General features: G+C 40.8%; 1 protein-coding gene across 5 annotated transcripts; it reads right to left on the bottom strand.

Moving 5' to 3' along the window:
• Nucleotides 1-81: 81 nt before the first annotated feature.
• On the bottom strand, nt 82-12,581 carry SQOR (sulfide quinone oxidoreductase). 5 transcript variants are annotated; one of them, XM_075764561.1, is made up of 10 exons: nt 12,475-12,581; nt 7,236-7,487; nt 6,721-6,891; nt 6,153-6,206; nt 4,379-4,573; nt 3,262-3,471; nt 2,610-2,793; nt 1,681-1,748; nt 580-758; nt 82-208 (listed from the first exon to the last, which is right to left on the bottom strand). In XM_075764561.1, the coding sequence occupies exons 2-10, from the start codon at nt 7,467-7,469 to the stop codon at nt 151-153; spliced, it is 1,353 nt and encodes a 450-aa protein (XP_075620676.1). In that variant the 5' UTR covers nt 7,470-7,487; nt 12,475-12,581; the 3' UTR covers nt 82-150. The 5 variants fall into 5 exon arrangements, with proteins under 5 accessions (XP_075620676.1, XP_075620673.1, XP_075620674.1 ...); XM_075764558.1 differs by lacking the exon at nt 12,475-12,581 and adding an exon at nt 12,060-12,112; XM_075764559.1 differs by lacking the exon at nt 12,475-12,581 and adding an exon at nt 9,145-10,607.
• Between the last annotated feature and the right edge of the window lie 3,188 nt (nt 12,582-15,769).

The raw sequence follows: 15,769 nt of genomic DNA, 5'->3' as shown, positions 1-15,769 counted from the left end.
ATTGATCTCAAATGATTGATTTAAACCACCACCACCCCCCCCAAAAAAAAATCTACTAGGTGATTGTCCAAGAGGGAAGATACAATGGATCAATATGTAAGACCAGCCCTTTTTCTTCAAAAGGGTTTTTGACCAATACAGACCCAGCAGTTACTTCAAGCCCAGATGCATTAGCTTCCTGAGAGGAGCTGGTCCTCCCCAGTATCCCCTAGAAACAAGAGAAGTTGTTTTATGTAGATACTATCAAAGTAGGTTTGGAGGGAGTGTTTCTGTTTTACTCCTACAAGATACCATACTTGTTAAGGAGTGTTATGGGTTTGTTTTGGAAAATTATCTTCAGTGAGGTTTTCCCATGGGCAAGGGGTCCCCTTCTGTGCAATTCAACCCTATGCTGGTTGAACAATTCCTGTTACTAACAAAGTGCCCAGAATCCCCAGAAAGATGAGGTCTTAGTTGTGACTAAGGATGCACTTCGCTTGCTTCTGTTCTACTACAGAACTAAGCCAGAACAGGTGTCTGTGCCTGACTTCTTTCTGAATGATCACAGCAGCTCTGCCTGCTCAGAATTGAAATACTTACTTAAGTAGTGCATTCCAATAGAGAAAAGGCATCATATCAGCTTTCATGTGGTACATGGTTACTCTCTCCTTACTCTGGTCAATAGGAAAGGTCTCCAAAGGCTGAGCAGCATAGTCAAATTCTGCTAGAATCACCTTGTTGTAGCCTGTTACTAGCGGGCAGGAAGTATATCCATCATACTGCAATGAAGAACACCATTTTTTCATTAATCTGAGTAAAGTCTAAATACTGAGGTATTACAAGTCATATTGCTAACATTCATACATCAAAATAAGTTACTAAGAAGTTTCTGCATTTATAGTGTTAATACCAATGAGTTTGGAAGGCTAAGCCAATTATGGTTTAATAACCATAATACTAAGCCATTTCATTTCAAATTTAGATTGTAGATTTGCTTAACAACATTGCTTAAGTTAGAACTAAGCTAGAACAATAGGGCTTGGTCTCATTCATTCCTGGTTATTATTGTAACCAGCAAAACAGGTGACCAGTAGGTGAGGATGAGAGCTGGTGCTAGCTTTGACAGTCAGTGTATAAACAGGATCTTGAATCTACTAAGAATTCCCAGAGGACTGCAGGAGCATGGATGATATGCAGGTAAGTACCCCCAGGAATATTAATTCAGAAGCCATATATAAAATGAAAGCCAAGTCTCAAAGAGAAATTTAAACATAGTTGTAGGCTTAACATCTTCTGTAGTACAAAGCCTTCAATGTGTAAGTTCATGTTCTGTACAGGGGAGGCAAGTTTAACATACTACAGATGTGTAAAGTTTGCCAGGGTTTTATTGGAGTAGGAATTCTAATAGTCAAGTTTTACTCTAAATAAGTCACCTGCATTGATGAAGAACCCAGACTAACTTTCAACTTCTTGCAACTCAGAAGTCATGGATTTAAATAGATAATATTTTTAAATGCAGTATCAAGAATATGAATTGTGCAACTAAAGCACTATTATGACAGAGTATTTAGCACCCCAATTGCTGATGCAAAGCCCTTCCTGCTTTCCATTTCACATGGTTTAGCTGCTTGCAAGACTTCCTGGATAACAATGGAGAAAACATTCAAGAAAACTTCTCCCTAAGCCAAGAGCTGTAGGTACCTTTTTAGTTGGCAACTGGTTCTTCATTACCAGGGAAATAGTTTTATCCAGCACTCCAGACTGGGCAGCTACATAAGAAAGAAAAAAAGAGTGTATTAAGGCTGTTTCAGACAGTAATTAGTGTCATCACTAGAGCAAACATTAGTAGCCAGGCATTTTGTTGGAAAATTCAGCTGTAATTGAACTTAGATGTCCAATCAGTTTGGGAAGTTTACAGTCCCAGATAAGAAAAAAAAAAAAAATTGGAGTAATGCTTTGAACTCACAGTTTCCAACATGCTAAAGCTTAATGAAACTTGAGCTATATGTTTCTAGCCTATGCCCATTGTCCTATGCTACATTATACCTGCTTAGTCTTCCCAAACACTAAGATTCTGGCACACTAAAGTTTTGTTTAATTTTGAGTGCTGGAAGGGAAGTATTCTAGAACCCTTTGCTGGAATACTTGACTATACCATTCTTCAAGTTACACCACTAACATGCTGTATAGCCCTTCTTTTTTTCCACCCTCTTATTTACATTATTTTTTTTTTAGTTGTGAGACCGTATGCCTGAAGTGTTTTTATACTGGACCCTGCAGCTACAAGTACAGAACACGTGATTCTTCAACAGTGAGTTATCAGTTAGCTGACACATATGCATGACTTTCTAAGATAGAGCAGAAAGTTTTACTACTGAATTATGATGGAATGCAAGAGTACTAACTCATTTTAAGCCATTGCATGAACAGAGAAAATAGAATTAGTTCATCTGTGAGACATTTGGACCAAAAGAATTGTAGGCTAATGGCATGAGCATGGTCTGTAGCTAATTAGTTGAAGCTGGAAATAATTGAAGTGAAGACCTCGGGAGTAACAAACTGAACAAAAAGCTTACTGTCACTCCCCCACTTTTCATTACACACACACAAACACACACATGCAACTTTACCTACAGCTGCAGCAGTCTTTGATGTTGGAAGGTTGGTGCAGTCTCCAATACCAAATACATTAGGATACCTTTTATGTTGTAGAGTTTCCTTATCTACATCCACCCAACCAATTTCATCTGAGACAGGACTGTTGATGAGTACATCAGGTGGCCCCATCGGGGGTGTGACATGAAGCATTTCATACTAGACAGAAATAAAAGGCACTCAATAACTAATTTATCAGAGAAAGTCATACCTGTGCTGATATGAGGCAATAAAAGCAGTGTGGAGAAGAGGTTTTTGGTTTGTTTGTTGATGTTTTAATAAAACACAAGTATATAGAATGAAAATTTGCTCTCAGATTTGAAGTGCATCCTTTTATTAACATGAACCTTCTCAAGCAGCTCCATTTAGACTGGCATAGCAGCAATTTGCCTTCCTCCATGCACACCCGAGACATTCTAAAGTTATACTAACCAGGCATACAGGACTCCAGGCATTGTTTATGAGATACTCTTTCTTCTCTCCACCTCAAACTTTTTAATTTTCTGCTAAAGTTAGAGGTGGTACTCTCAGAAGGTAACAGCAGTATACTAAGGAAGCAGATATGATGTTGTTACAGTACACAAGGAAAAGAAACAGAATCAAACTAGAGGTCTGAAAGCTCCTGACCTGATGAACTTCAGTCACTCCGGGTTTGTCCAAGTTTTCAAACACAGCTTCCTGCTTGTCTGCTCGAACTTCTACAAGGTTGCGCTTATAGTTAACAGCAATATTCCTCTCCTTTATTATTTCAAGCAATGCATCAGCATACTTCTTAACACCAAAAATGACACCAAGCGAAGTGTTGAACATTATGTTTGCTTTGGAACGCTTTCCTGTCTGCACAGAGAGACCAAATTAGCCTTTTTTTATTAAGAAACTGTGACAAGCTAGTCAAGACAAAAGAACTATGCTGCACTACTGAAAAGCTGATAAAACTGTTAATGCAGTTCAATTATTAATGAAGTATTAACATTAGAATTCTCGAGATACAGGTATTTCACACCATGTCAGAAGCTAGACAAGACAGTCTTTGCACTTTTTGAGTGAGGAAATGAAGATATGCCACACACAAATTGCTAGTGAGAAGAAGTGGCTGCAATTCAGAGGAATTACTGTAAGCAAGTTAAGCACTTGTAGCAGATTAGCATTACATAGCTTTCTGAAACCTTCAGCTCTATGCATTATTCAGATACTCCCCAGCAGACAGCTCATGAAACAAATACATATGAAGCCCGACACTTCCACTTGAAGTTGTCTTTTGTTTCCACTAAGCTTGCTTTAACAGCCTGGCTAAGACTCCTCCTGATCCCAAGACAGCATGCCACAAGCAGCAAGCATAGCCAGACTAGCAGAAAGACAAATGGCAACAGATATTAAGTACTTAAACTAACAAGAATTACTTAATTCCAGCCAGCATTATTTTAGTGCAACACCTGAAGTTATAAATCAGGCTGAGAACAGTTTATCTGTAGCTCACGAGAAGCAGGGAAGCAGTTCTTTCCTTATGGATTCTGAATTCTATAAGTTTCCCCAGTATTATGTATATGCTAAATATTTATGTAAGATTCAGTTAGCCTAATTTATTATCCACTAATAATAGAAAAAGCAACTCAGTCACTTCAATAATCCTGAGTCACATTCCACTCGTGTGGTTCTTATTTGTTTTAAAGGTAACATGAACCCCTTAGAACAAGCCTTCCTTCCAACTGTGGGAATAAGCACGGGCAGAGAGTAAAATACTTACTTTCCTCCAGTAGGCCTCTGATAAATACATGATCTTCTGAGGAGCCCCTGCACATTTCACCGGAGTATTTGGAAAAGTGAAGATAGCATTTCCTTCCTTGAAATCTTGTAAAGCTTTCCACGTTTTCTCTACCGTATGAACTGAATAATTGGAACCTATTTTAGGGTAATGAAAACCCTCAGGCAAGCCTTTGATCTAAGAAAATGAAATTAAGGTTTAAAGTACAGATGGCAAAAATTTTGTCTCATCATCAACTATTAAATGCAGACTTGAGAAACAGCTATTTAAGAAGCCTCTAGCAAAAAGAAAGCCCATAGATACTTGCTAGTTGGCAGTTTTAAAAATAAGCCTAGCAATCACAGATATTTCTAGTAGATTATTTAGTAGATGTAACATTTACTGAAATGACTCTGGTCTGCAACATTTGTAGTTTAAGTGATCTGTGCAGAGCCAGGCCCAAGTTTTCGTAGACTAGCACATGAAATTCAGAGTGAGAATATATAAAGTCACTGGTACATCATCATAAGTAAAAATCATGCAAAAAAAAAAAAATTACGAAAATTTATAAGGTTCATGAAATTTTTCAGTAGTCATCTACAGATACCTATTTCCTACAGTTATTTTAAATCAACTGTCTCCAATAATTATTTCCCTACTACTTTTATTATGCCTGAGCATCTGTTTGTGAGAAAGGGAGTTGTCCCTATTTCAAAATAATGGATTGCAGAAATTCTGTGAGAAAACGGAGTCATGTTACATGCACTGCAATGTGTTTGGGACTCTACACCAGGAAGTATGATGTTGGTGACGACAGATAAGAGAAACCATCCCTCTTTTTAAACTGCCTACTTTTGTTTTAAAGCCATATAAATATGTTACCATGAATTTTGTTTGCTACAGAGTAATAGCGTTTAACTGTTTTACATGGCTTCTACTACTGAATTTAGTTTTATCAGGTTGTACTGAAGAGATATATGTGAAGACTGAGAGGGTCACTGAACACAAAGCAACTCCTCATTCCACTGACCTAATCACCAGAATTTATTTGGTGTGACTATAGTTAACTAAGACTAGCTCTTGCTTTACATGTGCCTTGGGAGTTTGCAAAGAGATACTCAAATATATTATCAGGTACTACATCATATCCAGGTCAGGTTAAAACCTCGAGAGTCAAATTGCTCAAACATCTTGCCTTTGTGTTTTCCTCCTCCTCCAAACAACTGCAGTCATTCTTGCGCCATACAATGGTATTGTCTTCCTCTGAGTGCCGCTGTATAAAGTGTACATAAAACCTAATAGGTGGGAAGGGCCCCAGGGCCTATTTAAACACAAGTGTAGTTCCTTTTGAACTACATCCTTTACGAAAGGTGAGGGTGGGTCAAATTAATTCTGCAGGACAGATTTGACTACCTGCCATGTGTTCCTCACTTCTGTTTACATTAGAGATGCTTCAGACTACAGTAGCATACCTGATTATCTCATTATTACAGACTGCCTTTAAGTTCCAGATTTAACTTGCTGCCCCATCTGCTGATACTGCCATAGAGATGCAACAAAGCTGTCTCAAAAGACCTTCCCAAGAGTAATTTGGGTTATTACATAGAGATCTGGGGAAGGAATAGTCATTAGGCTGTCTTCTGGCACTTTAATTCGTATTAGTGTTCAATATCTTGCAGTAAAAAAAATGTACTGAAAAGCCATTTACTTTAGTGAATCATAGGGGTACATGATGCCATTAAAACTAATAAAAACATGATTACTGTAAAACAAATACCTTTTCATAATGCAGACTAATCCCAAGGGCAATTATCAGATACTTGTAAGATATCTGTTGTATAAGGGGGGGAAAAAAAAAAGTATTTTAGACAAAAAACAAAACACTACCTCAAAGCAAATTTAAGTTATCTGACTGCAACAGTGTCATACAGGAAAGAGAGAGAGAGCATTAGTAACATAAATGTTAAGCTCCAAGAATAATTTATAGTTAAAATGCTAACTGTGTTACAAGTTATACACACAGCCTTTGCTATACACAAAACCAAGTCTTTGGAGCAAAATATTCTCTCTTTTGTGTTCAGTTCACTATAAATGGGGAGAAGACTTATGATAATGATATTTTAATTTGATATTATTCTAACCAAGTTATCTACAACAATTTTTATTAGAAATACATTTTAGGCTCAAGTACTTCTCATAAGGCTAAGTGGAATTTCATGCCCTCCTAGATGCTGGAGAAGGGTCTTGCTTAATAGACAGTTCCAAGGGGACCTGCAGGAGATAGGTAGACAACTCATGACATAGAATAAGAGATTAACTTCTTAAAAAAAATTTTTTTACATTACCTTGATATCATTCTCCAGCCAGACACAGTTCTTATCTGGATCCAATGCTGCAACTCGAGATTGGATCCACTCAACACCTTTAGGCATTACACTTCCTGTTGGACGTGCTGAAGTTGCCAGCTGCTTTGCACCACCGCCAACCAGGGTCCACAGTGGCTGATAGTAATGAGTCTGAAGAAGTGTTCAAATGCACATTTAAGAACTGTTTAAAGGGACTTTAAGATGAAGGCACATCACTCCAAAAAGGAAGCAATGTGCTCTTAACATTGTATTATTCTTAACAGAAGAAGCTGTATAAATAAATAACCAAGAGTTTTCCATGACAAAGCTGGAGGGATGCATGTGTCTATCGTGGAGCAACAAACTTCACACAAAGCTTTCTAAAAGATGGCTAGTTGGCTTCCTCTCCACAGTTAAAAACATGTGAGGTTGAAGAAGGATGAGAATCAGCCCAATCTGGTCACATATGTAAAATGCTTATTCTTTTCAATGTTTTACATCCAAGGAAGACTTACCTTACTTGGCTCAACAACAGCCACATTTCCTGCCCCCACTTTCCTCTTCATCCGAGCACTCATGGTGATTCCACCAGCACCTCCACCCAACACAAGTACTTCATAATAATCCTTGGCAGCACACCTGGCTGCTGTATGTAAGCTGAAGGAGCTCATCTTCTGCATTCCTGGTTTCAGCAGCCATACACCAGGACAGAGACAGGAACAGGAGGACACTACTCCAATTACTGACATCTTTCAGTAAGCAGGAAGCTGCAAAATAAGGAAAGGCACTAGTAACAATTACAGAAGGTAGAATTTATTAATATGCCTGGATGAATCTTCAAGGCAAGAATTATAATACTAAACCTTTGTTGCAGCTAAACCACTAATTTGCAAATGGACTGTAATCAATTTGGGGAAGGAAAAAAAAAAGTGAATCATGACCTCTTCCAGAAAATTGAAATTTCATACAAGCAAATGAATTCTAACAAAGCGTAAGAATATTTTCTGATTATCATGGCAGGAAAGGTATCTGATCCTATAGTACAGGCGATGCATATGCTGTAACTCCAGCTGTAATATTACAATCCTGAAAAGACGAATGCCGCAAAAAGGAACAAGAATTTGCTAAGTGTTGTAGATCACTGATACATTGAACAAGGTAGCTGTGCGAACATACCAAGTGCCATTCCACTAACTGCAATGCGTCAGCCAAACACATCATTACATTTGTATTTTAATGTCAGGACGTACCAGCATATGCACACATCAGACATACCCCTTCTTGCTGCCTCTCAGGTGCCAGGCCATTAGGGTAAGCATGCCAAGTTCTATGGTGCTTTGAGCAAGGGCACGTGTATTGGTCTATTCTTGCAGGAGAAGTAGTGAGCCCTAAGCTTGATAGGAAAACAAAGTTCAATGAAACAAGAGTTTACATCTTCCTAGATCTGCGATCTTTGAGTATACCCCAAATACTTAGTTCTCTATCCATAGCCACCTCTTAGCTTTTACTTCACCCAAGTGGCTGGAAGCGAAGGTCAGAAACCCATACTTATCCTTGCTACAGCTGCACCTTGTCACCTAAGTGAGAGCCAGAACCCTAAGGTGTGATATATCTCCACAATTGTAGCATTGCACATTGAATTGCATTATCTAGAAGACAGCTGAGGTTGACCCGCATGTTTCCCTCCCTCTGCTAGTGCGAACAAGAGCTTTTCCTGTTCTAAATCAATTGTTTGCACACGCTGAATATCAGTTTTTAGCTTTTCAGTGATAAAACAGGTACAAACTCATTTTAATTCAGTTCCTTGTTGCCACATTGCCAATAAAGAATGAGTAAGCATTATAACTTGAAGAGCAACTTTCCTGTGTTCTATACCTGCTCCCCTTTGTTTAGGTCCTTGAGTCATCAAGCAAGAATTCCATCTTTTTCACTTAAAAAGGGTAGAACTCATTTATGGTAAACACAGGAGTTTAAAAAATAAACTAGAAACCCCAAATATTTTAAAAGAAAATCTTCCAACGTCAGCTTCAAAAATACTCCACTATGCTAGATGTAGTTGAGCAATTCATTCTCCACCTTCATGTGCTATCCTAACATCCCTTATCTCCATGTACCCTGAATTCCTTATGAAGTCCCATTATTAACCCCTACAGTACAATTTGGGACAGAGAGGGAAAATCTCAGATGTGTCCACTGTAAAAATAGTTTTAATAATTTTATTTTACAGGAAGTTTCCCAGATGCAGATATAGCCTTCTCATCCCCCTCCTCATTCAAAATAAAAAAAAACCCCAGCTCTAGAATAAGTAAGTTTCACTTTAGAAGGGTGTTTATCATCTATCTAGTGCAGGCAGTTGTTTAAAGATGTGGACAGACTGCTCAAGCAAGGGGCGGAAGTTGTTCTAACCCTAGAAATAAGAGTTACCTGATGGAGATGTGTCCTGCTTTCTCTGAGTCAGAAAGAGACGATTGTGAAGAGTAAGGTTTGCGACTTCAGTTTGCGACACTGTTTTAGGATGGACATCCTGTTTCCGGAAGCTCATGAACACAGCATTTTGCTTTGGGTTTTATTAAACACACAGAACAGGCACAATGGCCTGCTGGTTGACAACACACAGACCAAGAGAACAATACGTCACTTTTGTAATGCTCATTAAGGACTAATTATCCTCTCTGACCAAATCAATTTTGAAATAAGCATGCTTATAAGCACAAGATGCATTTTAGCTAACAGCAGTCTAATTGATGAGAATGCAGTATTACATTGCTTATAAGTTGTTTCAGAGTATACAGAAACAAACAATCTGAAGTGTCATTTGTAGACAGCTGTTTTAAAAGAAAATCTTTCATATTAAAACTCCCAAGTTAGCCAGCAGCTGTACAATTGAGTCAGTCAGCAACACATCAACCCTCTACTTTGGACACTGGAGATAAAGGGACAAGGGAATTACAGAACAAAAATGAAGGTAAAGGGGAAAATTTGTAGTTAGCCTACTGAACTGAGCAGAAATTTTAAGCTTTTATGAGACCATTTTAACACATAGCACGTTTATCCATCATCCTTTAAGCTATGCACAACAAAGCATGACAATTGATACTAGCCTTAGATAGCATGAAATCACATTCCTAATGAAGATCCACATACAAATCTTAGAGCACTGCCTAGAAAGCTAAAGCCTACAATACACTTCACCTTAGCGAGGGGCTCCTCTTAGCCTGAGACAGTTCCGCTGTTTAAAACTAGTTCTGTCACCAGGAGAGGTAAGTCTGTTCTACAAATGCTTTCCAGACAGTGGTTTGTTACAGCTTGTGTAATGCTCCCGCAGTACAACTCACCTCGCACCACATAAAAGTCAGGGCGATGCGAATCACACTAAGTACGCAAAAAATGTCATTTCTACCAGGAGAACTAGCATTTCAAAGTTCCTCCCCCTTTTTAAAACAACACACTTGTTTTTAAGCAGACTTAGCTTGAAGATAATCAGTGACTGTCACACCTCCATTCATAAATCTCTCTTCCCTTTTACTGCAGGGCTATTTGTTTGCATGCTTTTAGAATAAGTCTGCTTAATACTGAAGAAAATGCACTGTAAAAAAGAAAATAAAAAAATCACAGTTAAGACTGACCAGGAGAGCTCAGTATTATTGAGTGTTTGAATGCCATTAAGCAGCTTAAGGTAATACAAACATAAGAATAGTGACTTTTCAGTTAAAAAAAAAAAAAAAGGAAATAGAAAACACTGTTTCCCAGAGTTACTGGCTTATAACCCTTTAAGAGATTGAGAAAACAAACCATAAGGCACTATCTTCATCAAGCGGTTCTTAAACGAATGACATTTCTACAAGAGTCAAGGAAGAAAGGAATTGGTTACCAGTTGTTCTGGTTTTTTTAAACAACCTTGCTGAAAATAGAATTATTTGTGCATTTTAACCAATTTCAATCTCTATCCAAGAAAACAGCAGAATCAAGAGAACAAGGTAAGTGTTCCTCAGCCAGTTCTGTGCAGAACCCAGATCAGAGCAGTTAAATCCACCTAACTGCATTCATTACACTTTTTGCTATAACCTACCATCTGGCCTATAAACAGGCTCAAGGTGTAGATGTTACCTTTGGCTACAGTTCTCCATGTATTAACAGCCACAACTAAGTAAAATCCACTTTATGCAATAAAGACATGGACAACAAGTCAGAAATACAATGCTGGTAAATCACAGGAGAAGTGGTTAATTACAAGCACCAAAATTCAATCTCTTTTCGCATGCATTTATTACATCCACTAGCTGATCTAACATGGAAGGCACTTTGTCACAATTAATTTTTGCAGTATTACCTATGTAGAGGAGGTATCAACAGAACAGGTATATAATCAGACCCAAGGGATGGATGCAGAATACCAAGCGTTATAAGCCATTCTCTTGCCAGGTCTGTAGATTTATATCCAGTAAATAAGCCTTGAGACACACTAGTGCCTAGAACAAGCATTTAACCGACACAAAGCCACTCAGGACAACTAGTTTTTTCCTCTCTGGAGTATCTATCATAGGCTTAGCTCCCAAGAGTGACTACTTCATTGAGCCAGTTTATGAACAATCTGTTGCAAGGAGTTAGAATAAATGAAGTTAGAAAAGTCTAACTAGCAAGAATAAAGATCACTGCAAGTATCCTCTAAACAGTTGGCCACAGATTAACAGCTTAAATATTCCACCCATGCAGAAATTCTCATCAGCTGGAGTGTGCCAGCATGGCAGGCAGCAGTTTTTCACCCATCACAAAGCCTGCATACCTTACGTATCAAGCTCTCAATACGGAAACTGTTACAGCCTCCGCACCGGGCACCCAGCAGATCAAGGCGCACGGGTCTCGCTGTCACTGCGGCTGTTGCCCAAGTTAGAGGTGCCAAGGCATGAGGGGAAGCAAACACAGTCCTGGCAGGTGCTACCTTTCGGTAAATCCAGCTCCACACCCGAGATGAGGTACCGCACAGCACGGCGCCTGCTGCTACTGGGGAGGCAAGTTCCAAACAGCAATAGCTGTAGGCACCGCAAAGCACACGCGAGGCCCCTGCTGTACCCCACTTTTCCTCGCGCATCCCCGAGACCAAAGGTACCCGGTCCTGCAGGAAGCCCAAAGCAGGGCTGCTTCCCCGGCCGCGCTCAGCGAGGTACCGCTGCCTGCGCAGAGGCTGAGGCCCGCGGGCAGTCCCGCCGGGCACAGCCGGGCCGGGCCCTCCCGCCCTGGAGCCGAGGGCCGCTTCCCTCGGGCAGCCTTGGCCCCGCTCGCCAGGGCGAAGCCAGATCCTCCGCTGCCATACCACGGCCGGCCCCCTCGGCCCCACTCACCAGGGCGAACCCGGGACCTCCGGTCCCTCACGGCAAGACTGGCCCCCTCGGCCCCGCTCGCCAGAGCGGGTTCTCGTCCTCCCCCCTTACGCCAGGGCCGGCCGGTCGGCCCCGAGTTACGGCGGTGTCCCACACTTGCCTGCCTGTTGCGCCGACAGCCGAGCGCTGAGGAGAAAAGCGCGGGGGGAGAGGGGGGGAGGACCGCGCCACCGCCCCATGCGCGATAAGCGCCGGGTCCTGTCAGCGGGAGCGGCGGGGCGGAGCTCGGCGGCGCCAGGTGGTGCCCGGCCGGCGGGCAAAGGCCGGGGTCCGGCCAGGAGGGCAGGCGGGTCCGGCCCGGGCGCTGCAGCCGGTGGTCGTGAAACCATAAAATAAGTCAAACTGAGTCCTAAGCTGAAATGAGCGTGAAACTCACCTGGACGAATGAGGAAAGAGGGTTCTTTCAGCTGAAGTACAAGCAGAGAGCAAGGCTGCCACTCTCTTGTTTCTCTTCTGCTAACTCCAGTCCATGGCTGAGCCAAGCTTTAAAATGTTTCCCCCTAAAACTTTATAGAGCCTTTGATTTATGGCATGGTGACAGCGTGAAGTAATAACAGCTGTTAATCCACTAAATTGCATTTGCCAAGCCAAAAAAAGTCACGTGAAGATTAGTGCTCTGAGTTAACGCACACGGGCAAAATTGCTTATGCCAACTCATATGCATCAAGCAGCCAATAAATCCATGTTGGGCCCTTTCCTTCTCAGGCTCAACCTTCCCCTCTTGGCACCAAGTTTCTGCACAGATAAAACTGCTCAGCTGATACACAGCCAGTTGTGGGAAGCTGTAAGAATGGGGGAAAGGTGTTGAGGAGTTAAACAGGAAGATAACGTAAGATTCTTTCACCCTCTGCATGCAATTGAGAAGCAGAAGGGAACGAGACATTCTGCAGGGTGCCCATTTGAAAAGCAGTACATGTGTCAGTCTCCTGGCGCATCCAGGCACGTGCATTGCAATCACATCCTATGCTTCCCAACAACAGCAGTTTCTCTGTCCCAGCTCCACACTTGTCATTCATTCAGCACAAGTACAGTGCCACTCCTCACAGCAGCCAGTGACAAACTGGCTAATGCTCTTAGCTTGCTTCTGCCACTTGTCTTACGCTTTGTGGTACTTTGAACTTCTACTTGTAGAAAAGCAGCTTCAGTTGTTTTTCTCAACTTATGGCTGAAGGCCAATAATCATAAAGTCAAACCTGACAATTTACCTCTGTTCTACAGACATTCCCTGCCAGGTACAGAGGTTGTTGGAGATGAGGCCACAGCACTTATCTGAATTAGAACAACTCCTTTTGCCTGCTTGTAAAAACCCACACTATCATTCCCAGTCAGAATCCCAGTTCTCACAAAAATACGCAAAACAAGTCGAAGAAGCACATTTAGCCAAAAGATACCATTAATTTTGACAGGATACAAGTTACGCTTTCAGAGGAACTTCTCAGTATTTTGTAGTTCCATACACATCTGTGAGGTTTCTGTAACGCTTTCCACAGCTACATAGAACCAGCTACACCAGACTAAAATGTGTAAAGATAATAAAAGAAAGCCCACAGTTAAAAGGCCTCTGAAACAAACATTTTTTTTCCTGCTGCTTGCATAAGAGTTGGCTCATCTAATACTAGTTCCATGGCAGCTCTGCACATTATTCTACGTGAAAGCACTGTCACATAAATAAACCCTCTCTCCCAATTTTAGTCTAATGTCTTCCCTTTTGTCACTTCTGAGTGCATCTGAAAGCAAAACCCTAATACATGTACTTCACTAAACTTTGAAACAAACTCTAAATCTGGACCCCTGCCAAACCCTGATCTAAGCCACGCTGCACATTCAGCTGGCACCGGCCTAGAAGTCCCACCTCGATCTACTTAGCATAGGTCACTCACTTCACGCTGACCTAAACCAAAATCACAACCACTACAGCAGCTGTAACCTAGTGACCACTGATACTTTGATATCTAAACTTTATCAGGTTACCCGTAAGCAGCAACCCTAAACCTTAATCTAGTGGTCCTTTTCTATAGGCAGAAAAATAACAAAGTAATTAAATTCAAATTAAAAAACCTAAACCACTTGCTAGATCAATAATTAATAAGTGACCTCTGATGATACAGCATTCCTCTGTAGAGGCAAAGGCTCATTTTTCAAAGCTGCTGAACACCTACACTTTCATGGATTTTTAATAGAAAGAAAATGTACTGGCAGAAGACACAATCGGTATCTTTAAAAATATGACATGGAGATTAGACATCTTTGTTAAACTGTCAATACAATTTACTTAAAGAGGGGGGGAAAAAAAAAGCATGGTTTACAGTCACATCTTTTAAAACACCCAAACTCCCCATTTTTATAATTTCTGAGAACTTCCTGTTCCCAGCTGCCCTGGTGTAGTCAGAATACAGCCTTTTTCACATCTTTTGTTCCACAAGGTTGATCCTTATCTCTGTCCATGAGAAAATGAAGTTTGGTGGGTTTTGTTTTCTTTTAAAAATGTATTTTTAGGATTGTCTTTAAATATTAAAATATCTTCTTTATGCTCCCATGCCTATTTCCCCACAGAGTTTTTACAGAGATGGCCTGCCATTTTAATAAAAAAAGTACTTAAATGAATACCTTACCTTAGAAACAGACCACACAAACCAAACACAAAGAAACTACTCACTCATACCACAGAGCCCTCCTGCAGCTGCAGGGAGTGCTGTCTAACCCTCCCGCAGCAAAGTGCGGGCAGGACGACAGGGTGGAAGTTACTGCAGGAGGGCTGCCCAGTTGTGCGTCTCCTCAGGGCCACTTGCATCCCAGGGTGGCTGTGGGAGCAATGGGCAACTCTCCCTGCTCACCAGGCAACTGGGCGTTCCTGGGAAGCCCGGAACACACACCTCCTGGCCTGTTAATTACACTGACCCCTCCACAAGGCAACATCTACACGTCTGCCCAGGCTTAGACTGCCAGACCTCCAGGATGGGGATTATTCTTCTGTGCCTACCTGATAGTGAGTGCAATCTCAAATGAATTCTAGTAATGCTGGGTGATGTAGAAGAAAAGCAGTCATTTCCTCACATCATCTTTGATATTTTTTCTTGGAGATATTCTTCTCCTGGCATACCTCTAAATCATAACATCTGTAAGGCTAACAAAAAAGAAGCAGTAGTGAAAGCAAAAAAAAAAAAAAAAAAGCAGCAGAAGCAAAACAGAGTAAGAAATACATTCTCATACATAATTTACCAACATAACTTCTACTCAATTTTAAAGACTGGAAAACTAGCAGCTTTAGTTGAGCACTGAAGGGCTGAAGCATTGGTTTCAGGTAGTGGGGTGGCAAAGAGTTCATATAAACTGTTCTATTATAACTCTTGCAGACTGTATTTACACAGGAGGATATGACTCTACATGAGCCCCAGGTGACAGAAGAAAAGTCCTGCTCATCAAGGCAATAAACTATACTGCTAATTTAGAAGTAGAGTGTTTTGCTGACCAGTACATGTAGATGGTCTTGCCTTCACAGCAGCACTGGCATGTATTTTCATTGCAACATACGAAACAGAATAGACAAGTCTTATCTTTTGTCTACATCTCAGTGTGAGTATCAGTGCAAAATTAATTACTTCTGTAAATTACTGCTTTAGAGACTATTGCCTTTGCATGTGTACAAATTTTTAAACTATTCTTTCTCAAGC

Source organism: Balearica regulorum, chromosome 12 (assembly GCF_011004875.1).
Source record: "Balearica regulorum gibbericeps isolate bBalReg1 chromosome 12, bBalReg1.pri, whole genome shotgun sequence".
Lineage (NCBI taxonomy): Eukaryota > Metazoa > Chordata > Aves > Gruiformes > Gruidae > Balearica > Balearica regulorum.
The sequence above is the reverse complement of the archived record's forward strand: the minus strand, read 5'-3'. Positions and strand labels throughout refer to the sequence as shown.